Source organism: Eriocheir sinensis, chromosome 34 (assembly GCF_024679095.1).
Source record: "Eriocheir sinensis breed Jianghai 21 chromosome 34, ASM2467909v1, whole genome shotgun sequence".
NCBI classification, from domain to species: Eukaryota; Metazoa; Arthropoda; class Malacostraca; order Decapoda; family Varunidae; genus Eriocheir; species Eriocheir sinensis.
Genome location: NC_066542.1, coordinates 3,308,217 through 3,321,122, shown reverse-complemented (window position 1 = coordinate 3,321,122; position 12,906 = coordinate 3,308,217). Strand labels below are relative to the sequence as shown.

Below are 12,906 nucleotides of genomic sequence, written 5' to 3'. Positions count from 1 at the left end.
CTTCTGCCATTCATGATTCGTCCCAAAGACCCTACCACCCTTCTTCCTTGCAGTGCCCTTTCTCTTATCTCTCCCTCCATACCACCATGCTTACACATAACTGATCCAAGGTACTTAAACTCATTGACCTCCTCCATTTCTTCACCATTCAAAATTACTTTGCATTCTTTTTCACATTCAATTCCCACTCTATATGGGCATACAAAATCTACAACCTCACTTCTACTTCGCTCACAAACCATCACTTTACTTTTGTTGACATTTACTTTCAGCTTTCTCCTGTTACAGACACTATCAAAAACACTGACCAAATTTTGTAGGTCACTTTCATTTTCTGCAATGAGCACCGTGTCATCAGCAAACAGTATCAAATTCAGTACCCACTTCCTTCCCTCATCGAACAGTCTTACTCCAACTTCTCCAACTTTGCCCTTCATTTCTCTAATGACACCATCCATATAAATATTGAATAACCATGGTGACACCCTTGTCTTAAGCCCACTTTTATCTCAAAATGTTCACTTGTTTCTCCAGTAATTTTGACACATGCAGATGCATCCTCATAGAAAGACTTTATTGCACTAAGCAGTTTTCCTCCCACACCATAAATCTTTAAAACATCCCACAATGCAATCCAATCAACTAATTAAATAAGCTTTTTCCAAATCCATGAAGGCAGCGTATAGTTTTTCCTTTTGCTATTATTTTTTCTGCTACCATCCTGAAGGAAAATATCTGATCCACACATCCCCTTCCCTTCCTGAAGCCTCCTTGCTCTTCACTTCTTCTGTAAGTCTTTGCGCCCTCTCTATTATGACTTTTCCATATACCTTTCTGGGTATACTCAGGAGACTTATACCTCTATAGCTCCCACATTCCCCTCTCCTGCCCTTCCCCTTGTAAACTGGGACAATGATGGCTTTCGTCCAGTCTGCTGCCCCCCCCCTCCCATGCTACTTCACATATCTTGACCATCATCCATTTCACAACTACATTTCCTCCACACTTCAACATTTCTGCTGTGATTCCATCAGTGCCTGCAGCCTTTCCATTTTTTAATCTTTTTATTGCCTGATTTACTTCTTCATATGTTATAGTTCTTTCTTTATATGCTCTTCCTCTGCCTCTACTCAAAACTGCTGCTGTTACGGCTGCTGGACGTCCATCGTCAAGATTCATTAAGTTTTTGAAATATTCTCTCCATCTCTCTTTCACAGCTTCCCCGTCTGTCAGCATCTTTCCATTCTCATCCATAACTTCATTTATTTTACTTGAGGAGATGTTTTCTGCATCTTTCATTTTTTACTTCTTTCCAATATGATTTCCTGTTCCCTTTAAATTTTTCACTTAGTCTTTTTCCAAAGTCTTCATCAACTCTCTTCTTACTTTCTTTTATTGCTTGTTTTAATTTCATTTTGCATTCTCTGTGTTTCTTTTCCCTTTCCCTTTTTACTTGTTCAGCCACATTTCTTTCTTGAGTTTTCTTAAAAAGTTCCCTTTTCTCTTTTACTATCCTCCTTATCTAACCTAACCTCACCTCACCTTACCATCCGTCCCTCCACAGCCCCTACCGCACAAGGGTGAAGCCCACTGTGGAGCCCAACCGAGTGCGTGTGTCTGGGTCGGGAGTGTCCAGCAAGGGCATCCCAGCCTCCCTGCCCACGGAGCTGCTCATTGATGCCTCCGACGCTGGCCTGGCTGACCTCAACGTGACTGTGACGGTGCGTGCGTGTGTGTGTGTGTGTGTGTGTGTGTGTGTGTGTGTGTTACTGGGGGGGGGGGATGTTAGGGGGTGTAATGGTTAGGTTAGTTAATGGTTCAATGGTCATTTTTATTTACAGTAAAATATAAATGAGATAAAAAGTAGCCCACTAATTACTGCTTCTATAAACCCGTCCGCTGCGGTTGTCAGGGATTTTGCCTTCACTGGTAGCCTGGTAACACACACTCCCTGGTCTTTCTCTGCCTCTGTGGTGGATAGTGGAGTGTTTCCCACGTGGTATTGCTGGATAACTCTTGCATAAGGGATTTGGACAGTATAGGGATGAAAGAACGAAGATGCTGGATAACTCTTGCATAAGGGATTTGGATAGTATAGGGATGAAAGAGTGAAGATGCTGGATAACTTGCATAAGGGATTTGGACAGCATAGGGATGAAAGAACGAAGATGCTGGATAACTCTTGCATAAGGGGTTTGGACAGTATAGGGATGAAAGAATGAAGATGCTGGATAACTCTTGCATAAGGGGTTTGGACAGTATAGGGATGAAACAATGAAGATGCTGGATAACTCTTGCATAAGGGGTTTGGGCAGTATAGGGATGAAAGAATGAAGATGCTGGATAACTCTTGCATAAGGGATTTGGACAGTGTAGGGATGAAAGAACGAAGATGCTGGATAACTCTTGCATAAGGGATTTGGACAGTATAGGGATGAAAGAATGAAGATGCTGGATAACTCTTGCATAAGGGATTTGGACAGTATAGGGATGAAAGAACGAAGATGCTGGATAACTCTTGCATAAGGGATTTGGACAGTATAGGGATGAAAGAACGAAGATGCTGGATAACTCTTGCATAAGGGATTTGGACAGTATAGGGATGAAAGAGTGAAGATGCTGGATAACTCTTGCATAAGGGATTTGGACAGTATAGGGATGAACTAGATTAGAAAGTCACACATACCATTTCCTTTGCTTGTCGGCGGCGCACTAACCCATGTGTTCCAGGGCCCCGACGGACACCCCCGGAAAGTGAAGGTGGTGGACAACGCTGATGGGACCTTCTCGGCCTCCTATGTGCCTGATGACTGCGGGAAGTACAAGGTGTCCGTCAAGTATGGTGACCAGGAGGTGGGACACTCGCCCTTCCCGGTGCAGGCCTACGCCACGGGCAAGGTGCGTGACCTTTGACCCGAGTAATGAGAGTGGTACTTTATTTTGTCTGGAGCTATTTAAGAAAGACATGATAGATAAATGAATAGATAAATAAATAGATAGATAGATAGATAGATCCCTTCCTCCACCCTCCCTTCCTCCACCCTCCCTTCCTCAACCGTCCCTTCCTTCACCCTCCCTTCCTCAACCGTCCCTTCCTCCACCCTCCCTTCCTCCACCCTCCCTTCCTCCACCCTCCCTTCCTTCACCCTCCCTTCCTCAACCGTCCCTTCCTCCACCCTCCCTTCCTTCACCCTCCCTTCCTCAACCGTCCCTTCCTCCACCCTCCCTTCCTCCACCCCCCCTGCTTCCCCTGACCCACTCCCTCCTCCTCCAGGCCGACAAGTGCAAGATCACGGAGGGCATCACACACGCCCTCAACATCGGCGAGGAGTATTGCATCACCGTCATCGCCAAGAGCGCCGGCAACGGGGCCGTCACCTGCAGGATACGCTCCACCTCCGGCAGGTAAGGGGCGGCACACACACACACACACACACACACACACACACACACACACACACACGGCCCGGTAGCTCAGTGGTTAGAGCGTCTGCCTCACGACCAGAAGGACCAGGGTTCGATTCATTGACCACAGTTGCTTTAGAATTTGAAAATTGTACACACACACACACACACACACACACACACACACACACACACACACACACACACACACACACACACACACACACAGATAGATAGATAGATAGATAGAGAGTTTATTGACCACAGTTTCTTTAGAATTTGAAAATTGTACACACACACACACACACACACACACACACATACACACACACACACACACACACACACACACACACACAGGGTCTCAAGTTAACTGCCTCCTTAGCTGTAAAAAAAATAAATAAATAAAATAAAATAAAATAAATTCACCCTCATCTTCCCCCCTCTCGTCGTCAGTGACCTGGACATCGACATCGAGGATAACGGAGACGGCACCTTCAGCATCTACTACACGGTGAAGGACGCCGGGGAGTACACTCTCTCGGTGAAGTTCGGCGGCCAGCCCGTGCCTGATGGATTTTACTCCTTCACGGTAAGTACTCGGACCGATACAGATGCTTGTTGTTGTTCCTGTTCTTCATCATCCTGTAAGTACTTTCATTTCTCTCTCCTGTTATCGTTTACCTTCAATATTGCTTTGACGTTCGACTCGGTGAGAGATTTGTAGGTCCAGGAATTCTACTCCTTAACCCGTCCGCTGCGATTGTCACGGATTTTGCCTTCACTGGTAGCCTGGTAACATACACTCCCTGGTCTTTCTCTGCCTCTGTGGTGGATAGTGGAGTGTTTCCCATGTGGTATTGGTGTGCTGGATATCCCTTCACTGGTAGCCTGGTAACATACACTCCCTGGTCTTTCTCTGCCTCTGTGGTGGATAGTGGAGTGTTTCCCATGTGGTGTTGGTGTGCTGGATATCCCTTCACTGGTAGCCTGGTAACATACACTCCCAGGTCTTACTCTGTGGTGGATAGTGGAGTGTTTCCCATGTGGTATTGGTGTGCTGGATATCCCTTCACTGGTAGCCTGGTAACATACACTCCCAGGTCTTTCTCTGCCTCTGTGGTGGATAGTGGAGTGTTTCCCATGTGGTATTGGTGTGCTGGATATCCGTTCACTGGTAGCCTGGTAACATACACTCCCAGGTCTTACTCTGTGGGGGATAGTGGAGTGTTTCCCATGTGGTATTGGTGTGCTGGATATCCCTTCACTGGTAGCCTGGTAACATACACTCCCAGGTCTTTCTCTGCCTCTGTGGGGGATAGTGGAGTGTTTCCCATGTGGTATTGGTGTGTTGGATATCCCTTCACGAAGTGGGAAAGAAAAGGAAAAGAGAGAGACTAAATAGTTTGGGAGATTATACTTTTTTTTTGGCTGGGACCTGTGGAGGGGCGTGGTTGCTCCCCCGCCCATTCATGCCACTGCCATGATGTTGCGACACATAGATCAGTATTGTAAGACACTTTTGTTTCTCACATCAGCTATTTCTAAAGGTCAAAGAAGGGGTCAATCGGGTTCTAGTGAGTATTTCTTGAGGTTCACGGTACAGAGGAAGGGTCACACTACCACCAGGGTGCATCGCTTTTGAGGTCCTTCTTGGTGCTTTTTTACACTCAGATCCTTCACTTAGTCACTCTATGATAGTAAATTTGGGGTTCCGCGATGCTAAGTTTAGGATGGGATGTCTCATGATACTGGATGGCAGATGACACCACACCGGGCTGCCAGTGACCCAGTCTTCCTCACCCAGCTGGACGGTTGCCAACGATGCCGCCCCTCAACAAATGGGGGAGACAACTCGCTAAGCCGCGGTTTATAGTGTTTAAAAGGACACCTCTCGGCCTTGGAGCTTCCCTTTGCCAACACCACAAGTACAGCTGTCCCAAAAATGGTCAGGCCTCTTGCAGACACTGTGGAGAACCAGCACTCTTTGATCACACTTGGGGCTCTCACACACACACACACACACACACACACACACACACACACACACACACACACACACACACACACAGCATTCACATATTTAGACGAAGAAATGGTGAAGAAACTCATAACATGGATGATACGTCCAAGGCTGGAATATGCAGCATTAGTGTGGTCACCTAGATTGAAGAAAGAAATTATAAAGTTGGAAAGAATACAAAGAGCAGCGACTAAATTACTGGAAACTCTGAGAGAACGTACTTATGAAGAAAGACTGGAGAAATTGGGACTAACAACACTGGGGAGCAGAAGAGAGAGAGGGGACCTAATAGCATTGTGCAGGATACAAGAGGGATTGGAGAAATTGGACAGGGAAGACCTAGTGGTACGTGACAGAAGTGTGACAAGAGGCAATGGTAAGAAACTGAAGAAGAGCGACTGTAGGAGAGACATCAAGAAATACAGTTTTCCACACAGAAGCACAACAACATGGAACGGACTTGACGAGGAGCCTGTGTGTGCAAAAATGATTCATGAATTTATTAAAACCAAACTGGATGATAAGTGTTATGGAGACGGGACAGCACGGGCCTAGTACGCCTCTTTTCCTGTATTTCACAACTAGGTAAACACACACACACACACACACACACACACACACACACACACACACACACACTAACCTTGAGGTGGAGTTTTCTCATTAGTGTGATATGATTGATGGTGGTGATTGGACAGGTGGAACTCATTTGGCAGGGCAGGTTCAGCAGCATCAGGGAGCTCTTGCCTCTGTTGACACTGAAGGGCTTGATCGAAACACTTATCGGCAGCTCAGGGTAGGTGGTGGCTGAGTGGTAGCGTGCTGGGCCCACATTCACCGCGTGATGGACGACGCGGGTTCGAATCCCCACGCTACCACCTGGGATTTTTCAGTCACCGCCGAGTGGCTTAAAACTACCCACATGCTGTTCTGAAGACCACCCATCAACCCGGACTCTAGAGGAAACCGTCCAAGTGAATCAAGGAGGAGTTCCGGGGGGCAGCATGAGCCAAGAGAAGATGGCGCCACTATAAACACTTGCCTGCGCCATGACGGGCTGGGGCCGAACACCATCCAGGCCCCTCAAGGAAGCCTACCGGCGCAATAGGCATAGATGTAAAAAAAAAAAAAAAAAAAAGCTAATTCTCAGTTCATATTAGTTGTCCGTCACAATGGATAGCCTGAGTGTGCGTGTGTGTGTGTGTGTGTGTGTGTGTGTGTGTGTGTTTACCTAGTTGTGAAATACAGGAAAAGAGCTGTACTAGGCCCGTGCTGTCCTGTCTCCATAACACTTATCATCCAGTTTGGTTTTAATAAATTCATGAATCGTTTTTGCACACACAGTCTCCTCATCAAGTCCGTTCCATGTTGTTGTGCTTCTGTGTGGAAAACTGTATTGTCTCTCCTACAGTCGCTCTTCTTCAGTTTCTTACCATTGCCTCTTGTCACACTTCTGTCACGTACCACTAGGTCTTCCCTGTCCAATTCCTCCAATCCCTCTTGTATCCTGTACAATGCTATTAGGTCCCCTCTCTCTCTTCTGCTCTCCAGTGTTGTTAGTTTCTCCAGTCTTTCTTCATAAGTACGTTCTCTCAGAGTTTCCGGTAATTTAGTCACTGCTCTTTGTGTTCTTCCCAACTTTATAATTTCTTTCTTCAAGGTGTGTGTGTGTGTGTGTGTGTGTGTGTGTGTGTGTGTGTGTGTGTGTGTGTGTGTGTGTGTGTCGGTGAGTTACACGCCCTCGCAGAAATAGAAACGGACCGAATGAATGGGTTGAAATGGGTGTCTGTTTACATAGCCTTATCTTGCTACCCTCAGACCTTGGCCCTCTGAAACTGTGCCTGTTCAACCCTCCCTCTCCTCCTCCTCCTCCTCCTCTTCCTCTCCTCTCTCTTTCCCTCCTCGTCCTCTCATTCTTCATCTTCCCACTGTGTCTGTTCTTCCTGTGATGGGTTGTCCTGTGATGGGTTGTCCTGTGATGGGTTGTCTTGTGATGGGTTGTCCTGTGATGGGTTGTCCTGTGATGGGTTGTCCTGTGATGGGTTGTCCTGTGATGGGTTGTCCTGTGATGGGTTGTCCTGTGATGGGTTGTCCTGTGATGGGTTGTCCTGTGATGGGTTGTCCTGTGATGGGTTGTCCTGTGATGGGTTGTCTTGTGATGGGTTGTCCTGTGATGGGTTGTCCTGTGATGGGTTGTCCTGTGATGGGTTGTCTTGTGATGGGTTGTCTTGTGATGGGTTGTCCTGTGATGGGTTGTCCTGTGATGGGTTGTCTTGTGATGGGTTGTCCTGTGATGGGTTGTCCTGTGATGGGTTGTCCTGTGATGGGTTGTCTTGTGATGGGTTGTCCTGTGATGGGTTGTCCTGTGATGGGTTGTCTTGTGATGGGTTGTCTTGTGATGGGTTGTCCTGTGGTGGGTTGTCCTGTGATGGGTTGTCCTGTGATGGGTTGTCCTGTGATGGGTTGTCTTGTGATGGGTTGTCCTGTGATGGGTTGTCCTGTGATGGGTTGTCTTGTGATGGGTTGTCTTGTGATGGGTTGTCCTGTGATGGGTTGTCCTGTGATGGGTTGTGTTGTGATGGGTTGTCCTGTGATGGGTTGTCCTGTGATGGGTTGTCTTGTGATGGGTTGTCTTGTGATGGGTTGTCCTGTGATGGGTTGTCCTGTGATGGGTTGTCCTGTGATGGGTTGTCCTGTGATGGGTTGTCCTGTGATGGGTTGTCTTGTGATGGGTTGTGTTGTGATGGGTTGTGTTGTGATGGGTTGTCCTGTGATGGGTTGTCCTGTGATGGGTTGTCCTGTGATGGGTTGTCCTGTGATGGGTTGTCCTGTGATGGGTTGTCCTGTGATGGGTTGTCCTGTGATGGGTTGTCCTGTGATGGGTTGTCCTGTGATGGGTTGTCCTGTGATGGGTTGTCCTGTGATGGGTTGTCCTGTGATGGGTTGTCCTGTGATGGGTTGTCCTGTGATGGGTTGTCCTGTGATGGGTTGTCCTGTGATGGGTTGTGTTGTGATGGGTTATTTGCTCAAGCAGTTAACGTGATGGGGGGTATAAATCAGCCCCCTTCAGAAATGGATGGGCAAAAAAGGGCTGGTCTGGTTTGGGGTTGATGGGGCATCGTGGTGGGTGTGTGTGGGGGGCTGTAGGAAGGTGTGACAGTGTGTGTGTGTGTGTGTGTGTGTGTGTGAGGGTGCGGGGGGGGTGCCATTAACACCCTGCCAAGTGGCCTAGACCCGTGGCTTAATATCCAGCTATTTATACACCTTGATATTACCGCGTTCACGTGAATCATAGCGGAGGAGGAGGAGGAGGAGGAGGAGGAGGAAGCAGATGATTGGAGGAGGAGGAGGAGGAGGAAGAAGGAAGAATAGGAGGAAGCAGATGATAGGAGGAGGAGGAGGAGGAAGAAGAAGGAAAAATAGGAGGAAGCAGATGATAGCAGGAGGAGGAGGAGGAAGAAGAAGGAAGAATAGGAGGAAGCAGATGATAGGAGGAGGAGGAGGAGGAAGAAGAAGAAGGAAAAATAGGAGGAAGCAGATGATAGGAGGAGGAGGAGGAGGAGGAAGAAGAAGGAAGAATAGGAGGAAGCAGATGATAGGAGGAGGAGGAGGAAGAAGAAGGAAGAATAGGAGGAAGCAGATGATAGGAGGAGGAAGAAGAAGAAGAACGAAGAATAGGAGGAAGCAGATGATAGGAGGAGGAAGAAGAAGGAAGAATAGGAAGAGGAAAAGAAGGTTATGATGGTTTGAGGAGGAGGAGGAGGAGGAGGAGGAGGAGAAAATAAGAAAAAAAAAGTAAAAAGCAGATGAAAGAGATTAAGGAGGTAAGAGATAAGGAGGAGGAGGAGGAGGAGGCGGAGGTAAAGAAGAAGAAGAAGAAGAAGAAGAAGAAATATTACAGTATTATATAATTAGCGACCGAGGCAGAACAGTTGAAAAAGACTGAGGAAGAAGATTGATGAGGAGGAGGAAGATGAGGAGGAGGAGGAGGAGGAGGAGGAGGAGAGCAGTATCCAAATATATAGTTCACTCCTGAGGCAACAAAATACCGCTCCTATATACACTAGACAAACTACTAACTCAGGCTTTACCGTGTAGCAGCGACGGGCCAAATTTGTGTCTTTACCGTGTAGCAGCGACGGGCCAAATTTGTGTCTTTACCGTGTAGCAGCGACGGGCCAAATTTGTGGCTTTACCGTGTAGCAGCGACGGGCCAAATTTGTGGCTTTACCGTGTAGCAGCGACGGGCCAAATTTGTCTATATACCGTGTACCAGCGTCAGGGAAAGTGTTTGGATTTACCGTGTAGCAGCGTCTGTCAAAATTTGTGGCTTTACCGTGTAGCAGCGACGGGCCAAATTTGTGGCTTTATCGTGTAGCAGCGACGGGCCAAATTTGTGGCTTTACCGTGCAGCGACAGGCCAAATTTGTGGCTTTACCGTGTAGCAGCGACGGGCCAAATTTGTGGCTTTACCGTGTAGCAGCGACGGGCCAAATTTGTGGCTTTACCGTGTAGCAGCGACGGGCCAAATTTGTGTCTTTACCGTGTAGCAGCGACGGGTCAAATTTGTGGCTTTACCGTGTAGCATTTACCGTGTAGCAGCGACGGGCCAAATTTGTGTTTTACCGTGTAGCAGCGACGGGCAAATTTGTGGCTTTACCGTGTAGCAGCGACGGGCCAAATTTGTGGCTTTACCGTGTAGCAGCGACGGGCCAAATTTGTGTCTTTACCGTGTAGCAGCGACGGGCAAATTTGTGGCTTTACCGTGTAGCAGCGACGGTCCAAATTTGTGGCTTTACCGTGTAGCAGCGACGGGCCAAATTTGTGTCTTTACCGTGTAGCAGCGACAGGCCAAATTTGTGTCTTTACCGTGTAGCAGCGAGGGGCCAAATTTGTGGCTTTACCGTGTAGCAGCGACGGGCCAAATTTGTGGCTTTACCGTGTAGCAGCGACGGGCCAAATTTGTGGCTTTACCGTGTAGCAGCGACGGGCCAAATTTGTGGCTTTACCGTGTTGCAGCGACGGGCCAAATTTGTGTCTTTACCGTGTAGCAGCGACGGGCCAAATTTGTGTCTTTACCGTGTAGCAGCGACGGGCCAAATTTGTGGCTTTACCGTGTAGCAGCGACAGGCCAAATTTGTGGCTTTACCGTGTAGCAGCGACGGGCCAAATTTGTGGCTTTACCGTGTAGCAGCGACGGGCCAAATTTGTGCCATGATATAAACCCCAAAAAATAGATGATACATAAATTGATCACAAATGCTTTGATATATATTATGAAATGGTTTGTGTGAGGGTGATTTTTTGTCATTTTTCTCGCTTAGAGGGCCGATACCAGCTTCAGCCCCGTTCATACTGTGCCGTCATGAAGGGGATGTATTGGAGGGTCTGTCCGGGATCTGTGTGCATGAAGGAGATGTTTTGGAGGGCCTGTCCGGGATCTGTGTGCATGAAGGAGATGTTTTGGAGGGCCTGTCCGGGATCTGTGTGCATGAAGGAGATGTTTTGGAGGGCCTGTCCGGGATCTGTGTGCATGAAGGAGATGTTTTGGAGGGCCTGTCCGGGATCTGTGTGCATGAAGGGGTGTCAGGGTGATGGGGTGTCAGGGGTGTGAGAAAGGGCGTAGAATGGGCCGTGACAATCCAGCGGTCAACAACAGCTCGGGGTATACGGGCGCGCGGCACTGCCTAGGGGGCGCCCACGTAACTCATGGTAGATGCGTGGAGGCTTGCCCGGGGAGCTGAGTGTAGCGACGCGCCCCCTGATGTATGCTCCCCGTTGGTTAGTGAGTTAGTAGTCGATTTCGGGGGATTCATTTCAAAACAAAGACTTCCTGCCAACTGTGTGTGTGTGTGAGGGGGGGCGGGGGGGAGGAGGGGGGTTAGTCTGAGGTCCTTGGGGTTGAGGAGGAGGAGAAGGAGGAGGAGGAAGGAGGTGCAGGAGATGAAAGAGATTGAGGAAGAAGACACTCAAATGAGGGACAAGAAGAAGAAGAAGAAGAAGAGGAAGAAACATGAATAAGACGGAGGAAGAACGAAGAGGAGGAGGAGGAGGAGTGTCAGAAAGAATAATTGAGGTAAAAATGAGAGGAGAAAATATAGAGACAATCAGGAAAAGAGGAGGAGGAGGAGGAGGAGGAGGAAGAGGAGAAGAAGGAGGAGGAGGAGGAGGAGGAAGAGGAGAAGGAGAAGGAGGAGGAGGAGGAGGAGGAGGAGGAGGAGGAGGAAGGAATGTACTGTTTCACACGTTCACAAGATTTCTGGCACGAGTGTGTGTGTCCTTCCCGACCTTGAGAGAGAGAGAGAGAGAGAGAGAGAGAGAGAGAGAGAGAGAGAGAGAGAGGAATGAATCGAAAGAAGGAAGAAAGAAAAAGGTTAGAAAATTAATGAAGAAAGAATTGTTTAGTACCGTAGAGAGAGAGAGAGAGAGAGAGAGAGAGAGAGAGAGAGAGAGAGAGAGAGATTTACATAGAAAATCAGACCACACAGACCCCATGGTCCAGACTTGGTGGTCTGTCCTTAAACCTAAGTGATTTTACATTAATCAGAAGACTCCAAAACGTTGCATTTCTACTCTAGTTGATATTAAGTTGAAGGAAGTGACGGTCGAGCTTATTTTTGAAGGAGTCAATCGTGTTACACTGGACCACTGATGGTGGGAGCTTATTCCATTCTCGCACTACAACGTTGGTGAAGAAAAATTTGGTGCAGTCTGAATTTACTTGTCTACATCTGAGTTTTACGCCATTGTTCCTCGTGCGCAAAGTGTCATCGATCATAAACAATGTTGATCTGTCTACATTCGTGAAACCATTAAGTATTTTAAAACATTCAATCAGTTTTCCTCGGAGGCGACGTTTCTCAAGAGAGAACATGTTAAGGGTAGAAAGCTTTTCTTCGTAGGATTTGTTGCGCAAGGAAGGGATCATTTTCGTTGCCCGACGCTGAACACCTTCTAATTTAGCAATATCCTTTGCATGGTGGGGAACCAAACTGTACCGCATATTCCAAGTGGGGTCTGACTAAACTGTTGTAGAGCGAGTATTACATCTTTATTCTTGAATACAAAGTTTCATTTAATGAAGCCCAACATTCTGTTCGCTTTATTTGCTGCATCGATGCATTGCTGTGAGAATTTGAGGTTTGACGCGATTTTGACCCCCAAGTCTTTGACGCATTGAACGCTTTTGAGTTTAACGCCGCGCATTTCGTATTCGAACTTCTTATTCCTCGTTCCAACTTGAAGGACCTGGCACTTGTCTACGTTAAGGGGCATCTCCCATCTATCCGACCAAGCTGAAATTTTGTGCAAATCCTCTTGGAGGCTTTGCCTGTCTTCGTCAGTGAGAACCGAGTTACCAATCTTTGTGTCGTCTGCAAATTTACTAATGCGGTTATTGAGTCCAACATCCACGTCGTTGATGTAAATAATGAAGAGCACTGGGCCAAGGACCGAGCCCTGAGGGACGCCACTAGTGA

General features: G+C 47.6%; 1 protein-coding gene and 1 long non-coding RNA gene across 51 annotated transcripts in view; both read left to right on the top strand.

The window, feature by feature from the left end:
• LOC127006888 (filamin-A-like) overlaps window positions 1–12,906 on the top strand; it is a 243,233-nt gene that overhangs the window by 143,148 nt on the left and 87,179 nt on the right. For all 50 annotated transcript variants that reach the window (XR_007759807.1, XR_007759835.1, XR_007759833.1 and 47 more), the window contains 4 exons: window positions 1,565–1,721; window positions 2,731–2,898; window positions 3,275–3,405; window positions 3,862–3,997. Coding sequence is in view for 4 of the 50 variants with exons in the window: in XM_050877225.1 (XP_050733182.1) it covers window positions 1,565–1,721; window positions 2,731–2,898; window positions 3,275–3,405; window positions 3,862–3,997 (592 nt within the window). In the remaining 46 variants the exon portion in view is untranslated. The remainder of the gene's footprint in view (window positions 1–1,564; window positions 1,722–2,730; window positions 2,899–3,274; window positions 3,406–3,861; window positions 3,998–12,906) is intronic.
• Window positions 9,843–11,903, top strand: LOC127006904 (uncharacterized). Its single transcript, XR_007759893.1, has 2 exons — window positions 9,843–9,987; window positions 10,559–11,903. It is a non-coding gene; the product is annotated as an uncharacterized LOC127006904 (long non-coding RNA).